Below are 20,539 nucleotides of genomic sequence, written 5' to 3' on the forward strand. Positions count from 1 at the left end.
AACAGCCACGTTCATTTCTATAACTTTCTCCGTGGTGCTGTCGAGATTTTCAATATCAAACTGATGTGCTGGTGCTGTTACCATCTTTCTTTTTTCTTTCTTTTCTTACCGTCAGCTGTTGCTCAATAATTCTTACCCTTGGTTTTCTAGGGTAGTTTTGGAACTTTTGTTCATTCTTCAGTTGTTTCCACAGCCGAAGGAGAACATGTTTGGGCTGACAGTCAATTTTCACAAATTGAATGCCTGCCCGGAGGAGGTCATTGAACATTTGTTTCTGGGACATTCTTATGGGTCCCGATTGAGGGGTTCACTTGGCCAGTCTTCTAGTTTTAATTACTGGTAAAACCTCAGCCTCTTCTACCACTCAAATATCACGCTTGGTTTGTAGGCTTTCTGTCACCCCAAATCGGCTGCCAGTTGGGCTGCCTGTTGAACCACTGCTTCTGATGCTACTAACGGATTTAGTATGGAAACTAGTGTTCCATACATATGCGAGGGAGCCTGTTGTAAAATTAGGTCTTTCATCTCCGCCAAGAATCTTACCATGTCGGGGCTATTAAACGCGTCCTCATAGGTGGCTTCCCTCATGCCTAATTCCCTAATGTAATTTTGAAGGTCCTCCATAGAAGACCACAAGCCTGTGTTTAACAGAGTATCGGTCTTGTTTGGCCAGACCATGCGGCAGGCAGCCATTAGCAATCTACAAGAGAGTGGTTTTCATCAGGGAACTGGGTCCCTCCATACAACCCCTGCCTAAGGGCAGGATGGATAGTTATTGTTGCCAACTCAGAGACTTCAGGTCCACTAACTGTTACACCCTCAGCGCCTGAGTCCCATAGATGTAGTAACCAAACTGATACGTTCACCCGTGGCCTTTGTCTGAAACGCTGGACTAAGTCCATTAATTCAGTGGCCGTATATGGGCGGGCCATCACATGGAAGTGTGTGGCCATTGATCAGGAGGCAGCCCTGCTGGTCGATCTTGGACCTTTTTTGTTTTTTGTGTTATGATAGGACAAGTTTGTAATGAGTCCGTCCCAGGAGGCTCTTCTAAATCAGCTATAGTAACTTCATGCTCAACCAGATCTGCTGTTCCAGGTACCTGGTCACCATCTATTGAGATGTGTGGAATAATACAAGGATGGAAACAGATGTTCAAAGCTTATTTTAAGGTGGAATAATGAAAAGACGGTAATAAGTTATCAAAGCTTATTTTAATGCGTAATAATACAATGTTGGTAATAAATATTCAAAGATTATTATTAGATGTAATAAATACTCAAAGGTTATTGGAAGGTGGTGGAAGGTGCTGGAAGGACTCACTCAGCTTTCTGCTCTGTGCCACTGGAAAACAAATCAGAGGAAGAGGTTGTCAGTGGGGCAGCTTGGTATGCTGGGACAACTCCAGAGGGTCTGGGCCTTTCCACCTGCCCCTCGGTCCAGCCATGTTCCTATCCTCCCAATCCTCTCCTTTTACCCCTTCCTTCATTCCCCAAAGAAAGACAAACATTAATTAATGAGCAATGTGGGAATCTCAGGAAAAATCCCCCTTCCTCCTCCTGTGTAGCTCCCTGAAGCAGAACTCAGCACCACCCGGACTATCCATGACCCTGCACAGCATCTCTCTGCTCTCTGTCCCCTCTGCTCTCAGCTCACCTTGCTTTCTATGGAGAAAAATAATGGTGACAACAGATGACCCAACCAGAAGTGTGATGACCAGAGCCAGAGCCACCTTCCAGGGATGGGTGATCTGGGAAGAGGGGTCTGGACAAAACAAGAGGATAAGGGCACATTTTCATTCCCATAACTGGAAAAGCAAGACTCAGACTTTTCAAGTTCACAGAGCAAAAGGATCAGCAGCCAGGGAGCACAGCCACTGTGTTCCCATGTTCCCATGATGATACCCAACCCAGAAACCCAACCCAACCACCTCATCCATGCAGATCCATCCCCAAATCATTCCGTGTGCCCACTGCAACTCCAACATCTCATGGGGCAATTCAGCCCAAACCTCTTCCAAAAGCTGCTCGTTCAAAGGCAGCTATCCATCCTTTGACATCCCAGCCACTGACCTGACACCTCCAGCTCCACCACAGCACCTGCATAGCCAACAGCATCTTCCACAGCACAGATGTATGTCCCACTATCGGTGGAGGTCACTGCAGTGATGCGCAGATCCAGGTTTCCATCAGACAGGCCATCCCTGAACAGTTCTGTCCTCCCTTTATATTCTTCCATCTGCTCCAGGTCTGATCCATTTCGATAGTGGTGCAAGAGCCCAGCAGACCGGTGCTGGATCCACTTGATGTCTGAGCTCCAAGCATTCTTGCGCGGGGACAAACGACAGTGCAGCACGACATCCTTTCCCACGATGGCAGTGATGTGATCGTTTGGTGCCACCACCCTGAACTGGGCTGGGCAATGAGAAGGGCACAGAGAGATGGTGAGATGGTGGCTGTGTGAATGTAGGGACATGGAGCGGCACAGGGTGAGTCGGTGTGTGCTCCATCCCATATCAAAGCACTGGAGAGGGAGCAGGAGGGAGTGGGGAAGGATTCCTGGGGGTGGGAACCCACTCACAACATGCGGTGGAGGTGGAGAAACAGAAATTCTACCCCAATTCACACATTTCATGAAAGAACTGAAGTGAAAGCAAAACTCAAGCAGGGCTGGTTGCTGGGCTTGGGTACTACTTGCCCCACGGCTGCTTCCAAGCCCCACAGCAACACCTGTGCCAGGCACAGCAGCCCCACAGGACCCCTACCTGATCCCAGATGGAGGAGGTGCAGAGCCACGAGATGAGCCAGGAGGGTCCTCCAGGGATGGGAGAAGTTGGAGTGTCTGCAGTGCGATGTGAAGCCCATCTGTGCTGGAGGAGAGGAGGGGGGAAGGAGTTAGGGAAAGGAGAGAGAGGAAGGAGACTGAGAAGGAGATGGTGGAGGAGATGGAGTAGAAGATGGATTTAAAAAAATGGTTAAACAATGAGAAAAGGAGATAGGGAAATGAGGTGGTGAATGAAATGGAGAAGAAGTTGGCAAAGAAAATGATGGAGAAGAAGGGGAAGAAGATTTGGAATAAAGATGGGGAAAAGTTTGGGCAGGATATGCAGGAAGAAACTGTAGGAGAACAGAAAGGCACAGAGCGTTACAGCCAGCAGTGGAGGAGGGGATGGGGTCACTCAAACACAAGTTCCATGAGCACAGCCAGCACCACCTTGGGCAGTGCCGGTGCTCCTCACAGGCTGCAGGGCAGAGCAGGTGACACCAAAAGGATTTCCCATACAAGGAGCCCCACAGAGACAGAAACCCCTCACCTGAGCTGCAGGAAACTCACAGCTACGCCCAGCTTCTACCTTTGCCCAGCTCCAGGATGTGGTAATTCCCTCTGATGAACTTTACCCCTTTGGCAACAGAGCAAACAGTTGGGAACCTCTGAACACCAGCATCCCACTGTTTTTTCATGCACAGCCCTGGGGCTCTGCAGCCAACACCAGCATGGAGCCAGGAGAAGCATTGCCACGGCACAGCCATGGGGTGTGCTCCATGAGCTTGCTCTGAGCCGTACCCAAGGTGTGATGGTTTCTTTGGTCAATAAGAATTTGTAATTAACCAACCATTAATGCAGGAAGTATCGAATCTTTGCCCCTGTGGCAACCCCAGAGCCACTCTTCCCCTGGTGAAGGGTTTGTGGGGACCAAGAAGGGTTTGTGGGGAAGGAGGGCAATGGCTTGGTGCACTCAGTGCATGCAATCTGTATTGCTTTAATGAAGGAGAGCTGTAATGGCAGGGAGTGAAAGGAGGAGGGCCGTCCCCTGGGATGTGTGCCAGAAGCATTTGAGGCTCCAGGCTGGTTCAGCAGCTCCCACCCAAACCTCAGGCTGTTGGATGAGCTCTTGGTTAATGTTTACCATCAGCACAGAGGGATGAGGAGCACATGGCTGAACTGCCAGGAGCAGCCTTTGGGGCTGCTGTTTCTTTCTTGGTGTCCAAACAGATCTCTGGTGTTGCCAAAGGCACCATCCAAAACTATCCTGAGTAACATGAACATCTAATTCAGCTGGGAGGGTAGGATCAGATATACCCAATGCCTGAGCTTGTTTATCCGACAGTTTAAACTTGTCCTATCATAACACAAAAAATGAATACGTCCAGGATTTTTAACTGGTGAGCCCAGTGCGGGGACAGCGAGGCTGCCGAACATAGTGGGGACAAGTTTGTAATGAGTCCATCCCAGGCGGCTCCTCTAAATCAGCTTTAGTAACTTCATGCTCAACCAGATCTGCTGTTCCAGGTACCTGGTCACCATCTATTGAGATGTGTGGAATAATACAAGGATGGAAACAGATGTTCAAAGCTTATTTTAAGGTGGAATAATAAAAAGACGGTAATAAGTTATCAAAGCTTATTTTAATGCGTAATAATACAATGTTGGTAATAAATATTCAAAGATTATTATTAGGTGGAATAATACAAAGATGTAATAAATACTCAAAGGTTATTGGAAGGTGGTGGAAGGTGCAGGAAGGACTCACTCAGCTTTCTGCTCTGTGCTGCTGGAAAACAAATCAGAGGAAGAGGTTGTCAGTGGGGCAGCTTGATTTGCTGGGACGACTCCAGAGGGTCTGGGCCTTTCCACCTGCCCCTTGGTCCAGCCACGTTCCTATCCTCCCAATCCTCTCCTTTTACCCCTTCCTTCATTCCCCAAAGAAAGGCAAACATTAATTAATGAGCAATATGGGAATCTCAGGAAAAATCCCCCTTCCTCCTCCTGTGTAGCTCCATGAAGCAGAACTCAGCACCACCCCGACTATCCCTGTCCCTACACAACACCTCTCTGCTCTCTGTCCCCTCTGCTCTCAGCTCACCTTGCTTTCTATGGAGAAAAATAATGGTGACAACAGATGACCCAACCAGAAGTGTGATGACCAGAGCCAGAGCCACCTTCCAGGGATGGGTGATCTGGGAAGAGGGGTCTGGACAAAACAAGAGGATAAGGGCACATTTTCATTCCCATAACTGGAAAAGCAAGACTCAGAATTTTCAAGTTCACAGAGCAAAAGGATCAGCAGCCAGGGAGCACAGCCACTGTGTTCCCATGTTCCCATGACGATACCCAACCCAGAAACCCAACCCAACCACCTCATCCATGCAGATCCATCCCCAAATCATGCCTTGTGCCCACTGCAACTCCAGCATCTCATGGGGCAATTCAGCCCAAACCTCTTCCAAAAGCTGCTCGTTTAAAGGCAGCTATCCATCATTTGACATCCCAGCCACTGACCTGACACCTCCAGGTTCACCACAGCCCCTGCATAGCCATCAGCATCTTCCACAACACAGATGTATGTCCCACTATCGGTGGAGCTCACTGCAGTGATGCACAGATCCAGGTTTCCATCAGACAGGCCATCCCTGAGCAGTTCTGTCCTCCCTTTATATTCCTTCACCTGCTCCAGGTCTGATCCATTTCGATAGTGGTGCAAGAGCCCAGCAGACCGGTGCTGGATCCATTTGATGTCTGAGCATCTCCAAGCATTCTTGCGTGGGGACAGCTCACAGTGCAGCACGACATCCTTTCCCACCGGCAGTGATGTGATCATCTGGTGCCACCACCCTGAACAGGGCTGGGCAATGAGAAGAGCACAGAGAGATGGTGAGATGGTGGCTGTGTGAATGTGGGGGCATGGAGCGGCACAGGGTTAGTCAGTGTGTGCTCCATCCCATATCAAAGCACTGGAGAGGGAGCAGGAGGGAGTGGGGAAGGATTCCTGGGGGTGAGAACCCACTCACAACGTGTGGTGGAGGTGGAGAAGTGACAGAAAGTGGACCCAAAATCACTTGTTTCATGAAAGAACCGAAGTGAAAACAAAACCCCACAGCTGTTTCCCGACCCCACAGCAACATCTGTGCCGGGCACAGCAGCCCCACAGGACCCCTACCTGATCCCAGGTGCAGGAGGTGCAGAGACACGAGATGAGCCAGGAGGGTCCTCCAGGGATGGGAGAAACTGGGGTGACTGCAGAGCGATGTGAAGCCCATCTGTGCTGGAGGAGAAGAGGGGGGAAGGAGTTGGGGAAAGGAGAGAGAGGAAGGAGACTGAGAAGGAGATGGTGGAGGAGATGGAGTAGAAGATGGATAAAAAATGGTTAAACGATGAGAAAAGGAGACAGAGAAATGAGTTTGTGAATGAAATGGAGGAGCTGGTGAAGGAGAAGAAGGGGAAGAAGATTTGGAAAGAAGATGGGAAAAAGTTTGGGAAGGATATGCAGGAAGAAACTGTAGGAGATCCTCGACAACCGATGTATCCTCCTCTGCGTTCCTTCACTTCATCCTCGGAATGGGAGGAATGAATGGGGAGCAAGCAGAAGCGGGAGGATACCCCCCCTCCTCGAGATGGGGCGGGTTGTGGGCGTCGCTTCACACCACGTGGCTGGAGGGTACGTGTGATCAAGTCACGGATTGGTCAAAGAGAAGAGAAGCTATTGAGAGTAGAAGCCTTTCTATCGCTGTTGGGGCTGAGGCAGCCTGGATGCTGGGGTTGGGCCTTCTATTGCTGCTGGGAGTCAGGGGTGTTGGCCAAATTGGCCTGATTTTCATGTGTCAGCTAGGATTAGGTCGAGGAGAGGGAGGGTGTTTGATGGGGGTAAATGGTTTGTTGAATTTCTCAGGTATTTAATGTAGAGGCTAGTCATGCTAGGCTTAGGATTAGTCCGATGTCTACAATTCGGTTATAGATTATAGCTTGAAGGGCTGCTGTGTTAGCTTTAGCTCATCCTTGTCATCAGCCAATGAGGAGGAATGATATAATTCCTACTCCCTCTCACCCTACGAATAGAAGGAATATGTTGTTTGCAATTGTGAGTGTGAGTATGGCGATGAGGAAGGTGAGGAGGTAGGTGAAGAATTTTGTGATAAATGGGTCAGAGGCTATGTATCATGTTGTGAATTCTAGGATTGATCAGGTTACGAATAACACGATCGGGAAAAATATTATGGAATATAGGTCTATTTTGAGGGTTAATGGGATTTTAAAGTTTGGGATGAATTGTCATTCTCAGTAAGTAATGATGCTGTCTGTGCCTGAGTAAAGGAAGGCAGTATTTTGGATTAGGCTAATTGTGAAGGCAGTTTTAATGGTTTTAGAGATTAGTGATGGGGAGTTTTTTAGTTTAAGTAGGGGGGGAAGGATGATGAGGGTGAGGAGGATGGTAAGTGTTAATGGTGTTAGGGTGTTGAGGAGTAGTGTTATACGGGGGCCTGGTCAGGGGTGCCCTGGGCTCCAGTTGGTCCCTTTGGCAGCAAAAGCAGTTGCTCGGCTGGTAGAGGCTATCGAGAAGAAGGGGCTGAGATCGCCTTGGACATTGAATGCACTTGAGTCACTAGTGGCACAGGGTGCTCTGCTCAGATCGACTGATTAAAGCAGTTGAGGGCGCTGATCTACCCCGAGCCGTGCATGATCCGGTCATAGTGGACTGCTTTAAGCAAAGATCACATTAAAGTATATGAGATCTGCTCCGAGCAGCACCTGGGGAAATATCAACCCCAGGGGAAATAATCAGGTTTATCTTGGACAAACAAAAGGCTACTCCTCTGACTCACGAGGGAGGGTCTTGTTGCTGCTCTTTCCCAGGTCATGGTAGCAGCCAATTCAACATCCAGGCCCTCTGAATTAGGCCCATGTTTCCGATGTGGCCAAAGCATTGCCACTAGGGCTATTCTTAACTTGTGGTGACCGTGCTTGGCAAGGCATTCCAAGAAATCTGATTGGAAGATCTTGTTCTTTAGGGAAACAGTTCTTGCTTTATGTCACACCGCTTGGATGCAGCTGGCGTTTGCTCATGGCATGTTGGTCTGTCATGCTGCCAAATGTAGACACACGATCCTCCAGAATAGAGCGGCTTGCTAATGGATATGGTTTCCAAGAAGCTGAATGCATGCATTGCTTCACCATTTAACTGTTTCACCACCATGGTGTCTGTATGCAGTTATTGGTCCAGTTCTGGTTATTGGTCAGTTACACAAAGCAGAGCAAGAAGAATATGCAGCTCTGGTTCATAGGGGTTTTGTTCAAGCAAAATGCATCTGTTTTCCTGATTCCCACTCTGCTTCATTTCCTTGGTCTTCCTGCAATAGGAAATCCATCTTGGAGGGGATGGGGACGCAGCCAGGATCACAGACGTGACCCTGAAGGAGCATTGCCAGGTGTGGGGTGAGAGCCATAGCAGTGAGCACAGGATCACTCCTTTCTCTGCTGATGGTGAGGATGGGAGGGGGTTCAGCAGAAGCGGAATCCTTCAGCAGGAGGATTGGGTGACATTGGGATCCCATCAGAGGCTGGACGTTGGGATGCCATGAGGGATGAGCAGGTCCCATCACACGTGGACATCTGGGTGACATCAGGGATGGTCATTTCCCAACCCACGGAGGCATCAGCATGACAGTGGGGACAGCTGGATCCCATCCCATGTGCACATCTGTGTGCCATGCTGCATGGACAGCTGGATGGCATTGGGAATGGCCACGTCCTGTTGCATTGAGGATATCTGGGACCCACTGGGGACATGATTGGGTGATGGTGAGGTCACTATGAAGGCAACACTGTAGGAACATGAGCTTAACATGGCCTGATGACAGGTCTGTAAACCATGAGCAGACCATGAAGGGGCAGAGGGACAAAAAGGGGGAGTATGGGATGAGAATAGGGTCACAAAGCGGCATCATTACGGTGAGAACACTGGGTGACCACAGCCATACAGTGGGGTGAACACTGAATGACCGTGGTGATATCATGGGGGACCATCTGGTGGGACGAGGGCCGTGGGGACCCCCGTGGGGCGGTGGGACCGGGGAATAGTGTCAGCAGCGCCCCACAAGCAGAGACCCATTAAGGATCCATTTCTGGGTGCTAAAACTCATTGAAGTGACTGAAAGGAAACAACATTCCTCCCTCTGTGGCCATGATGGTCATGCAGAAGACAGCAAGGAGAAGTGCCAGCATTGGCAGGGATAGGCAAGGAGAGAGACCTGAATGTAAATACAGTGTAATATATGGATAAGCCTTCCCCTAGAATCCTCCCCCCATAAATAATCATCAAGAACAGCTACATCAGCCCCAGTCTATGGGGAAAAACAGAGGTTCCCACCCCCCACCTCCCCCCATGCAATCACATCACCTCCCATTGCCACTCATTGTTACCCCCTGCAGTTAAACACCCCCCTCCCCTTGCAATGGGATTATCCCCATTGACTCAAATCAAGGCTCAGCAAAAAGATAGAACCCCAAATCCTCCCTGCTGACCCCAACCATTTGCCTGTGTCCGTCTGATGCTGGATGTAAACAGAAATGGTTGTAAAATGGGCTTTTTCAAGGGGGATTTCCATTAAAAGGCAGCAGGGCAGATGGGGAAGGGGTGAGGGGAGATGCCCAGCAGCAGAGTTCCCATGCAGGACGCAGCAGTTTTGCTGCCAGCAGCAGGAAGCAGCTTCCCCTCCTTTCCCTGCTGGGAAATCACTCCTTTTTGCTGCCTTTCTTCATGCTTCTCACCCCCGTGTTGCACACTTCTTCCAGCTCACAGCACACTTTGCATCCCCTCACACATCACTTCTCCCTCCCTCACAACCAGTGGCTCCTGCCTGCCTGCAAAGCAGCTGCTCAGCTCTCCTTTGCAGCCTTTACTCCCACAGACCCCGTGCAAAACCCACCTCCATCTCCATCCTTTCTTCCATTGGCAAGGAATGGGATTGCCCAATCCAAATCAAATCCATCCCTTCCGCTATTCAAGCTGCTGAGCCACAGGCTGGTGGAGAATCAGCACATATCGCCTTCCTGCCCCCACCCTGATTAGCAGCCAATACACTCTGACCCCTCAACTATCCCAGCTTGATTTCTTTGCTTTCTTATGTGTACATTTAGGTGTTTATTAGCAGTGATTTCCCAGATCCTTGCTGCTTACCCCACTGTTCAGCATCATGTTGCTCATTGCCACCGCTGAACCCAGAGGTGTTCCATCCCTCAGAGAGCTGCAAGATGAGCCATGGGCCGTGGCGCCCCAAAGGGAAAGGCTGCGGGGCTGCATCTACCCCTATTGGTTGTGTTGGTGTTTGCTTCTGTTGTGATCTGAAGGCAAAACCAAGACGACCAAGCGCAGTCAATGCCATTTCCTGGCAGTGGACGCAGGCGGGTTGGTCACCAAGCAAGAAGTTGCTGCAGGACTTTGTGATTTTGGGGCCGTTGTGTTGAACTTCTGAGCCATGGATGAGGAAATGATGAGCGCTGATTCAAGGCATCCTATGGGCTGTTGGTCTCCTGCTCAGCGGCAGCGCGGTAAGGGGTGCTTTGTGTGGTGGGTGCTCATTGCAGGCTGGGTTTGGGCTCTTGTTGTTTGGGTTGCGGGTCGATCATGGCTGGTGTAGGGGAGAGAAGGAAGGGCTGGGGGAGTAGGAAGCCTGGGAATGGCCAGAGGTGTGATGGTTTGGGGCCAAAATCAGCCCAAATTGGGATGGCCAATGTGAGCCAATGGAAGACGATGCATGAGATGGTGTCAAAGGCATCCTGGATCCATGTGGCACGAGGGCTGCAGAGATGCCAGTCCTGCCAGCCACCAGCTGCCCCACAGCTGGCTGGTTCCACAAGGCCTGGGGGCTGCTGAGCTTCTACCCCGTGCTCTATGGGACCTGCAGGGCCTTCCCCACCTCCAAAACCACACATGGAGGCGATGTCCCTGTGTCCAACCCACCTGCAATGGGAGCCCATCCCGTGCTGCCTGCTGCTGTCAGCCCTCTGCACCACCTCCTTCCCCATTGGGAACCACTGGGAGCCACCGGGAAGGGTCTGGGAAGTCCAGAACTGGAAGAGATAAAGAACTGGTGCCATCATGTTCTGCTTATACACAGCATGGGAGTCAATAGGAAGGGTCTGGGGGCCTCAAATTTTGGAGGAAACAAAGCAGCCATCAACTTCTGGGCCAACGTAGAAGCTATTTAAAGAGATTTGACTTGGAAATTGATTTAAATGCCTTAAAAATATATTTTCTTATAAACCAAATGTCATTTTTCACACTGATGGACTACTCCAGGTCCTACCGTGTGCCCCCACTGGCACCAGATCTTCCTGAAAGCCTGCATGCTCGAGCTGCTGCTGCTGCTGCTGCTGCTGGTGGGGCTCAGCGTGTGGGGTGAGTGACCAGATCCCAACCACATCCGCTGCACAGGAAACCAAAGCTCTTCTGAGCAGAAAACACCTTCTTGCTGCCCAAAGCCAGGCTGAGGCTTTGCAATGGGGTTGGGGTGATCACCCAGCAATCCCAAAGCAGCACTCAATGAGAGAAACACCCCATGCTTAAACCTGGGTGGGCAATAAAAGCATTGCTTATATGTGATTTTATATGGCTGAATTGACTGAATACAATCGGAACCAGAAAGGGTTTGCACAAGAGCTGTAGGATCCAAGCCCAAACCTGCTTGCTTTCCATGGGCTTGTCCCCATAGGGCCCCGTCTCAGCCCACTTTGTGCCCCAAAGTCTTTCAGCAAACATCCCCACCTCCAAGCGCTGCCCTGCACTGCCCTGAGCCCAGCGGGAGGAATGGGATGGAGCTGAGTGAGAAGAGCTCCATTGAGCAGTACTTCTGCCAGCAGACATGGAACAGCTCTGCAGGTAATGGCCTTGCCAAGGCAATCCTCCTGGCTGGGATTTCTCCCACCTGCAGATGCTGATGGCTCTTTCTCTCCAGCCCCTGCTGCCTGCCTGCTCTGCCCCCAGTTCTGGAGGCTTGTAGGGGACCGATGCTACGGGCTTTCCATGGAAAAGGGGATCTGGACACGAGCTCAAAAGGAGTGTGAATATCAGCAGTCTCAGCTGGTGGTGCTCCGGAGCGTGGCAGAAAAGGTCAGCATAGAGCAGGGAACTGGAAGGGACCTGGTACGTGTGGGTTTGGTGGGAGAAAAGTGCTCTGGAGTGACTGGGTGTCAGCAGGAGGGTCAGTGTTTCCAAACCCAAATGGGGCTGAAGCATCAGCAGAGGGGTTGTGGTCTGGATGATGGCCTTTAGGGTGAGGGGTCAGCACATGGCAGTAGGCACATGGGGTTGGGGTCAGGCTCATTGGGGTTGGGCTTGTTGCTATATAAGAGCATCAGGGTTGAGGTTTAGGGTGGGCACATGGGGGTTGTGTCCCCTTACCACCCTTCCAACAGGATGAAGGATGGAAGCAGAACTCAGGTGGTCACAGCAGTGCCACCATCTTGGATTGAAGCCATTCCCACCCCTTGAGCTACATGAGAGCCAGGCAGCATTCCAAGCATGGCTGCTGTCTGCATCCCATCTGCTGGGGGTCCAACGAGGCAGACTTGGTGGCCCTGCACCCCAGCAGCCCCTTGCAGAAGGATTTTGGTGCCATTTTTACAGGAGGAGCTGAAGGAAATGGCAGGTGTGGGGAATCAGCCGGTGTGGATTGGATTACAAGTGTCCGGCAATGAATGGCAATGGGTGGACAAGTCGTCCTTCAACAGCACAGAGTGAGTGTTTGTGCAAGCATTGCCTGCCTCCTTCAAGGCGGGTGTTTTGGGTGCCAAGAGGCTTCTTTGGCAGCTTTGGTCACCTTCCCGTGGTGGAGAATCACTGCGGGACCTTCAAGAACAGCCAAGTGGAGGAGGATGAGTGTAACGGTGAACACGAGTGGGTCTGCCAGAAAGAACCTCGACGTCTCCAGCCATAATGTGTAGGAGATGGAGGGGAACGCAGCCCCTCCCCCTGCTGTGTGCCCACCCCAAAAGCCCCAAGCATTGGGGTGAAGCTCTGCAATACGGCTCTGGAAGGAGTTTGGGGCGTGCAGAGCCCAGCACTGCCCGGGCACACGGGGGGACATCACTGTATGCACTCATGCAATCAGCTCATCATCCTGTGTTATTTCTTGCCATAATAAATACATGAATAAATAAATCATGGCTTGTTGTTCAAGCAGAATGCATCTGTTTGGCCCCTTCCCACTCTGCTTCGCTTCCTTGGTCTTCCTGCAATAGGAAATCCATCTTGGAAGGGATGGGGACTCAGCCAGGATCACAGAGGTGACCCTGAAGGAGCAGTGCCAGGTGTGGGGTGAGACCCATAGCAGTGAGCACAGGATCACTCCTTTCTCTGCTCATGGTGAGGATGGGAGGGGGTTCAGCAGGAGTTCTGCCTTGGAGTTCTATAGGGCTGTCCCATAATTAGGGAGAGTCCCTTGGGAGAGACTCCGGAATGGAAGCTTGAGCACACAATATGGGATAATTGGGCCATTGAGATGCAAAGAGCAGAAATGTGGGATTTATTGTTATTATTATTTCTCCATCCTGCAGATGTGGGGGGAATGGTTTGAAGCAAGATGGGTTGATGCCTTTGCAATGGTTGGGAATGTTGAGCAGAGCCTAGTTTAGGGTACATCATTGGTGCCCCCTTTTGTAGGATTGCGTCTTTGCTGGGGAAACATCTCAAGATTCTATGAGAACCCTGAAATCTCCCATTCTATATGCCAAATATTGGCACCCTCACCATAGGGATGCTCGGTGGCACACCTATATCACTTCCACCAGCAGGAGGAAGTACCCCACATTACTCCATCATTGACTTCCTTCATCTCGTAGATCACAGGATGTTTTTGTTGGACTCCTGTTTCCATAGCAGACATTGAAGGGTTGGACCCATGCTGCTGTCTACTCATGCTGCCCCTCCAGCCCTCAGAAATGAAAGCAGCAGGAAGGAAGTGAATTATAACAGCAGGCTGGCTTTGTTCACACCGCAACCACATCCTGGACCCTCACCCTACAAAAATGGTTCACCTTTCGTTCAAGGATAGAAGCAGCTTTGGGACAGCGCTCTAGAACTGCAATGGAGAGCTTCTGCTGATCCCCCTTCCCATCCTCACCATGAGCAGAGAAATGAGTGATCCTGAGTAATTCCTTGCCAATGGAAGAAAGGATGGAGATGGAGGTGGTTTTGCACGGGGTCTGTGGGAAGAAGGGCTGCAAAGGAGAGCTGAGCAGCTGCTTTGCAGGCAGGCAGGAGCCACTGGTTGTGAGGGAGGGAGAAGTGATGTGTGAGGGGATGCAAAGTGTGCTGTGAGCTGGAAGAAGTGTGCAACACGGGGGTGAGAAGCATGAAGAAAGGCAGCAAAAAGGAGTGATTTCCCAGCAGGGAAAGGAGGGGAAGCTGCTTCCTGCTGCTGGCAGAAAAACTGCTGCGTCCTGCATGGGAACTCTGCTGCTGGGCATCTCCCCTCACCCTGATGAAACGAGCTGCACATTCTTCATGCTCTGCTTTGCGTAACTGACCAATAACCAGGTCGGGATCAATAACTGCATACAGACACCAGTGAGGTGGAACAGTTAAATGGTGAAGCGACAACTGCCTTCAACATCTTGGCAAACATGTCCATTGGCAAGCAAGAGAAATTCTATAGCTGCCCTATTCTGGAGGACTGCGTGACTGCATTAGGCAGCTTGACAGACCAACATGCCAAGAGCTATACTAAGCAAATACCAGCTGCACCCGACCAGGCCCCCGTATAAGGGTAACAGGGAATGCCTCCGCCCCTGCAGGAGTAGCCAGACTTCTATTCTCAATAGCTTCCCTTATCTTTGACCAGTCTGTGACTTGATCACGCCTATCCTCCCACCACATGGGGTGAAGCGATAACCACAACCCGCCCCATCTCTTGGAAGGGACGCATCCTCTGGCTTGTGCTCACTCCCCATTCCTCTCCCCCCTCCAAGGATAAAGTGAAGGAACGCAGAGGAGGATACGCCGAGGATCTCCTACAGTTTCTTCCTGCATATCCTTCCCAAACTTTTTCTGTTCTTCTTTCCAAATCTTCTTCCCCTTCTTCTCCTTCACCAACTCCTTCTCCATTTCATTCACCAACTCATTTCCCTGTCTCCTTTTCTCATCTATTAACCATTTTTTTAATCCATCTTCTACTCCATCTCCTCCACCATCTCCTTCTCAGTCTCCTTCCTCTCTCTCCTTTCCCCAACTCCTTCCCCCCTCCTCTCCTCCAGCACAGATGGGCTTCACATCGGCCTGCAGACACCCCAGTTTCTCCCATCCCTGGAGGACCCTCCTGGCTCATCTCGTGGCTCTGCACCTCCTCCGTCTGGGATCAGGTAGGGGTCCTGTGGGGCTGCTGTGCCTGGCACAGGTGTTGCTGTGGGGCCAGGAAGTGGCCATGGGGCCAGGAGATCCCAAGCCCAGCACCCAGCCCTGCTTGGGTTTTGCTTTCACTTCAGTTCTTTCATGAAACGTGTGGTTTTGGGTCCAATTTGTGTCTCCTCTGCACCTCCACCACACGTTGTGAGTGGGCTCCCACCCCCAGGAATCCTTCCCCACTCCCTCCTGCTCCCTCTCCAGTGCTTTGACATGGGATGGAGCACAAACCAATTCACCCTGTGCCGTTCCATGCCCCCACATTCACACAGCCACCATCTCACCATCTCTCTGTGCCCTTCTCATTGCCCAGCCCAGTTCAGGGTTGTGGCACCAGACCTTCATGTCACTGCCAACGTGGGACAGGATGTTGTGCTGCGCTGTCAGCTGTCCCCTTGCAAGGATGCTTGGAGCTCAGACATCAGATGGATCCAGCATCGGTCTGCTGGGCTTGTGCACCACTACCAAAATGGATTGGACCTGGAGCAGATGGAGAAATATAAAGGGAGGACAGAGCTGCTCAGGGATGGCCTGTCTAATGGAAACCTGGATCTGCGCATCACTGCAGTGACCTCCGCCGATAGTGGGACATATATCTGTGCTGTGGAAGATGCTGATGGCTATGCAGAAGCTGTGGTGGAGCTGGAGGTTTCAGGTCAGTGGCTGAGGTGTCTATGGATGGAGAGCTGAAGGACAGCAACCTTTGGAAGAGGTCTAGGCTGAACTGCCCCACGAGATTCTGGAGTTGCAGCGGGCACACGGTGTGATTTGGGGATGGATCTGCATGGATGAGGTGGTTGGGTTGGGTTTCTGGGAAGGGGTTCTTCGTGTATCAGTGGCAGTGGGCACACAATGCTGAGCTGCTCTTCCACCTGTGCCAAGCTGTGGATGCTGCCATTGTGTGTCACTGCTCCCTGATTGCTGCCCTTTTGAGTTGTCATCTCCCAAGGTTTAATCGTTCTTTTTCACTGATGGGAATGAAAAAGGAACCCTTTTCGTAATGTTTTTTTCAGATCCCTTTTCCCAAATTGTCCATCCCTGGAAGGTGGCTCTGGCTGTGGTCGTCACACTTCTGGTTGGGTCATCAGTTGTCATCATTGTTTTTCTCCTGAGAATGCTCGGTGAGCTGAGAGCTGAGGGGACGGAGCACAAGGAGGTGTTGTGCAGGGACAGGGATGATCAGGGTGGTGCTGAGCTCTGCTCCATGGAGCCACACAGGAGGAGGAAGGGGGATTTTTCCTGAGATTCCCAGTGTTCATTAAATAAAGTTTAGCTTTAGTTTTTGGGAATGAAGGAAGGGGAAAAAGGAGATAAGTGGAAAGATGGGAAGGTGGGTTGACCGTGTGGCAGGTGGAAAACCCCAGACCCTTTGAAGTCATTTAAACAAACCAAGCTGCCGTGGCATGAGGAGGTGTTCCCTCTAACCATGCATTTCCTTTGTTTCTATTTCACAGAGTGGAAAGATAGAGCATTGTGTAAGTGTCCTTCCCCAATCAGAAGGAATCCAGGGTCTCCCCATGGCATCAGCCTGGTGATGACCAGCTGCCCACTCTGACCATGCACTGCCCTTCTCTTTCATTTCCATTGGAACAAGCTTTTGCAATGGGTGAGTCTCCCTTCCAGTCTTTTAGTTCTTTTTAAAATGCTCTCCCTCTGGGAGCTGTGGGATGAGCAGTTTCTCTCATCATGCATTCCTTCTGCTTTTGCTTTGCAGAGGAACAGATTGCAAAGTTGGGTGAGTCTCTCTCCCCGAACCACAGAGATGTGGAGTCCTCCCACAGGATCAGCCATGGGATGATCATCTGACCCTTCCCATCATGTGTTTCTTGTTTGTTTCTTTTGCAGAGAAACAAGCTGAAAATTTGTGTGAGTTCTCCCTCCCATATTAGAAAACAAAGGAGTTTGCATGTGGGAGTTGTGGGATGTCATTCCTCATCACGTGTTTCTTTATTTTTTGCAGGGAAATGCAATTCATCACTAAGTAAGTTGCAGTCGTTAATCTGAGGGAATTTGGGGTCTTCCCAAGGGGCTGCATATGGGATGACAAATCCACCCTGAACATGCACTGCTTTTGTCTTTCTTTTTCAGATAAACATTGTGAAGAGATGGGTGAGTTTCCTTTCCCATACAAAAAACATTGGGCTCTTCCTGTGTGAGCTGTGGATGAGATGCTCCTTTCATCATGAGTTGATTTTCTCTTTCTTTTCCAGCAAAAAAATGTGAAGCATTGGGTGAGTCTTCTTCCCAAGACCTAAGCTATAAGAGCCTTCCATGGGATGACAAGCTGTCCCACCTCATTGTGTGGTGCTTTTTCTTTCTTTTCTGCAGAGAAAGGGAATTCATCACTGAGTAAGTTGTAGTCACTGAACTGAGGGAATTCGGGGTCTTCCAAAGGGGCTGCATATGGGACAACAAATCCACTCTGACCACGCCCTGCTTTTCTCTTTCTTATTCAGAGGAAAAATGTGGAGAGATGGGTGAGTCTCCCCTCCCATACAAAAAACATTGGGGTCTTCCTGTGTGAGCTGTGGGATGAGATGTTCCTCTCATCATGCATTTCTGCTTTTCCTTTGCAGGGACGACAAAGGCAAAGATGGGTGAGTCTCCCTTCCTGAACCAAACAGATCTGGGGTCTTCTCATAGCATCAATCATGGGATAATAACCTGAGCCCTCTCTTCATGCGTTGCTTATATGCTTTTATAGAGAAATGCTTCATAGAACACGGTGAGTCTTCCTTCCTCCCAGCACCCCCAAAAAACCACAGGGGTATTCTGAGCAGGGGATGAGATGTTCCCCCCATCATGGACTGCTTTTCTCATCCCTATCCACTAGAACGAACTGAAGGATCAGGTAAGTCTGCTCCTCTGAACCAAAGGAATATGCAGTTTCCTACGGGATGGCAAGCTGTAGCATCTCATCACTTGTTACTTTTCTCCTTCTTTTCCATTGGTAGAAACTGAAGAATTGGGTGAGTCTTCCCCAACCCAAAGCAATGTGGGGTTTCCCATGGGATGACAGGCTGTCCCACCTCAGCATCCCTTGCTTTTCTCTTTATTCTCCAGAGGAACCATCCACAAGAGGACTGGGAGATGAGCTTCATGGACAACAGATTGCACAGGATACCGAACCTATGATAAGTCCAAGCCAGCAAGGAAACCCACAGCAGGACCAAGAGGAGACCAAGAGGAGACATTGTCTCTTTTGAGTTCTGTGAGCCAAAGCTGCCCCATTGAGCACCGAGGATGTGAGACCTCCAACTCAATTGGCACTGAGGATATACGACCTCCAACTCAGTGGCAAGAGAATAACCATAGTGAGACCCCCAACTCAATTGGCACTGAGAATATGCGACCTCCAACTCAGTGGCAAGAGAATAACCATAGTGAGACCTCCAACTCAATTGGCACTGAGGATATGCGACCTCCAACTCAATGGCAAGAGAATAACCATAGTGAGACCCCCAACTCAATTGGCACTGAGGATGTGAGACCTCCCACTCAATGGCAAGAGAATAACCATAGTGAGACCTCCAACTCAATTGGCACTGAGGATATGCGACCTCCAACTCAATGGCAAGACAATAACCATAGTGAGACCTCCAACACAATGGCAAGAGAATAACCATAGTGAGACCTCCAACTCAATGGCAAGAGAATAACCATAGTGAGACCTCCAACTCAATGGCAAGAGAATAACCATAGTGAGACCCCCAACTCAATGGCAAGAGAATAACCATAGTGAGACCTCCAACTCAATTGGCACTGAGGATCTGAGACCTCCAACTCAAATCCAGTTTGAAGAGGATAACCGTAATAAGAAAGAACACAGGAGGAAGGCAGAGAGCCTGGATAAGATACGGTCACATTGGGAAATAATAATATAAAATATAATAATAATAATATCGCGGTGCTATGTGAATAGCTCTGCATATCAGAGCTGACCCCCCGACCCCCTCCCCACTTCCCATCGGGGCTGGGATGGACTCGCCCCAATGTAAGGGGGGGTTTAGGGATGTATCCCCTTCATTGGGGCCATTGGGGCTCACATCGTGCTTTGCCCCCCCAACCCCCTCCCCATCTCCCGTCGGGGCTGGGATGAACCCCCCCCCCCAATGTAGGGGGGGTTTGGGCTGTATCCCCTTCACTGGGGCCATTGGGGCTCACGTCGTGCTCTGCCCCCCCGACCCCCTCCCCATCTCCCATCGGGGCTTGGATGGACTCCCTCTTATATAAGGGGGGGTTAGGGTTGGTCTATATCCCCTTCCTTGGGGCCATTGGGGATCCCGTCGTGCTTTGCCCCCCCCTCCCCCCGACCCCCTCCCCATATCCTATTGGGGCTTGGATGGACTCCCCCCAATGTAAGGGGGGGTTTGGGGGTGTATCCCCTTCATTGGGGCCATTGAGGCTCCCATCATGCTTTGCCCCCCCCAACCTCCTCCCCACGTTCCATCGGGGCTTGGATGGACTCCCCCCAATATAAGGGGGCTTGGGGTTGGTCTGTATCCCCTTAATTGGGTCAAGTGGGGGTCCCGTCTTGCTTTCCCCCCCCCCCGACCCCCTCCCCACCTCCCATCGGGGCTGGGACAGACTCCCCCCAGTATAAGGGGGGTTTGGGGTTGGTCTGTATCCCCTTCACTGGGGGGTTTGGCCCCCCTGGCCCCCATCCTCACCTCCCCCCAATAGGGGGGCTATTGGGGTTGGCTGCGGGTGGGAGAGGCAGCTGAATCCTAACCCCCCTCCCCTTTAATTGCCTTTAATTGCCTTCAATTGCCTTTCATTGCCTTTAATGACTCCTTTATCATTTCCCATTGAGATTCGGGGGGGGAGTTTATAACGGGGTAGCGTGGCCGAGCGGTCTAAGGCGCTGGATTAAGGCTCCAGTCTCTTCGGGGGCGTGGGTTCGAATCCCACCGCTGCCAGAAAAGGTTCTTTTTTGAGGGGGGGGGGGGGGGGGGCTGGCTCTTCTTTACTTCCAACACAGGTGGGGGATGGGGAGACCCTAAAAGAGGCATAGGAGGGGTTTCTGCCCCCCATTCCCCCCTAAAAAGGGATAGGGAGAGCTAAAGGAGACCAGAAAAGGGATGGGAAGACCCTAAAAGAGGCATAGGAGGGGTTTCTGCCCCCCACTCCCCATAAAAAAAGGGATAGAGAGACTTAAAGGAGCTCAAAACAGGGATGGGGAGACCCAAAAGGAGGCATAGGAGGGGTTTCTGCCCCCCACTCCCCATAAAAAAAGGGATAGAGAGACTTAAAGGAGCTCAAAACAGGGATGGGGAGACCCAAAAGGAGGCATAGAAGGGGCTTCTGCCCCCCATTCCCACCCCCAAAATAAGGGATAGGGAGACCTAAAGGAGCCCACAAAAGGGA

At 50.9% G+C, this 20,539-nt stretch overlaps 3 protein-coding genes, 1 non-coding gene and 1 pseudogene across 4 annotated transcripts; 3 read left to right on the top strand and 2 right to left on the bottom strand.

The window, feature by feature from the left end:
* Positions 1 to 1,279: 1,279 nt before the first annotated feature.
* On the bottom strand, positions 1,280 to 2,877 carry LOC140263025 (myelin-oligodendrocyte glycoprotein-like). The gene is made up of 4 exons (XM_072357758.1): positions 2,765 to 2,877; positions 2,073 to 2,414; positions 1,657 to 1,764; positions 1,280 to 1,344 (listed from the first exon to the last, which is right to left on the bottom strand). Exons 1-4 carry the CDS (start codon positions 2,862 to 2,864, stop codon positions 1,280 to 1,282), a joined length of 615 nt encoding a protein of 204 aa, XP_072213859.1. The 5' UTR covers positions 2,865 to 2,877.
* Positions 2,878 to 4,487: 1,610 nt separating this feature from the next.
* LOC140263026 (myelin-oligodendrocyte glycoprotein-like) lies at positions 4,488 to 6,038 on the bottom strand (annotated as a pseudogene).
* Positions 6,039 to 10,206: 4,168 nt separating this feature from the next.
* On the top strand, positions 10,207 to 12,834 carry LOC140263132 (killer cell lectin-like receptor subfamily B member 1C). The gene is made up of 6 exons (XM_072357886.1): positions 10,207 to 10,323; positions 11,075 to 11,173; positions 11,519 to 11,653; positions 11,730 to 11,884; positions 12,401 to 12,510; positions 12,584 to 12,834. The coding sequence occupies exons 1-6, from the start codon at positions 10,251 to 10,253 to the stop codon at positions 12,708 to 12,710; spliced, it is 699 nt and encodes a 232-aa protein (XP_072213987.1). The 5' UTR covers positions 10,207 to 10,250; the 3' UTR covers positions 12,711 to 12,834.
* Positions 12,835 to 14,724: 1,890 nt separating this feature from the next.
* LOC140263027 (myelin-oligodendrocyte glycoprotein-like) lies at positions 14,725 to 18,307 on the top strand. Its single transcript, XM_072357759.1, has 10 exons — positions 14,725 to 15,132; positions 15,486 to 15,827; positions 16,186 to 16,328; positions 17,261 to 17,281; positions 17,383 to 17,403; positions 17,629 to 17,649; positions 17,749 to 17,769; positions 18,006 to 18,023; positions 18,127 to 18,141; positions 18,236 to 18,307. Exons 1-10 carry the CDS (start codon positions 15,033 to 15,035, stop codon positions 18,305 to 18,307), a joined length of 774 nt encoding a protein of 257 aa, XP_072213860.1. The 5' UTR covers positions 14,725 to 15,032.
* Positions 18,308 to 20,009: 1,702 nt separating this feature from the next.
* Positions 20,010 to 20,091, top strand: TRNAL-AAG (transfer RNA leucine (anticodon AAG)). The gene has a single exon. It is a non-coding gene; the product is annotated as a tRNA-Leu (tRNA).
* The last annotated feature ends 448 nt before the right edge of the window (positions 20,092 to 20,539 follow it).

Source organism: Excalfactoria chinensis, chromosome 27, assembly GCF_039878825.1.
Source record: "Excalfactoria chinensis isolate bCotChi1 chromosome 27, bCotChi1.hap2, whole genome shotgun sequence".
Classification (NCBI taxonomy): domain Eukaryota; kingdom Metazoa; phylum Chordata; class Aves; order Galliformes; family Phasianidae; genus Excalfactoria; species Excalfactoria chinensis.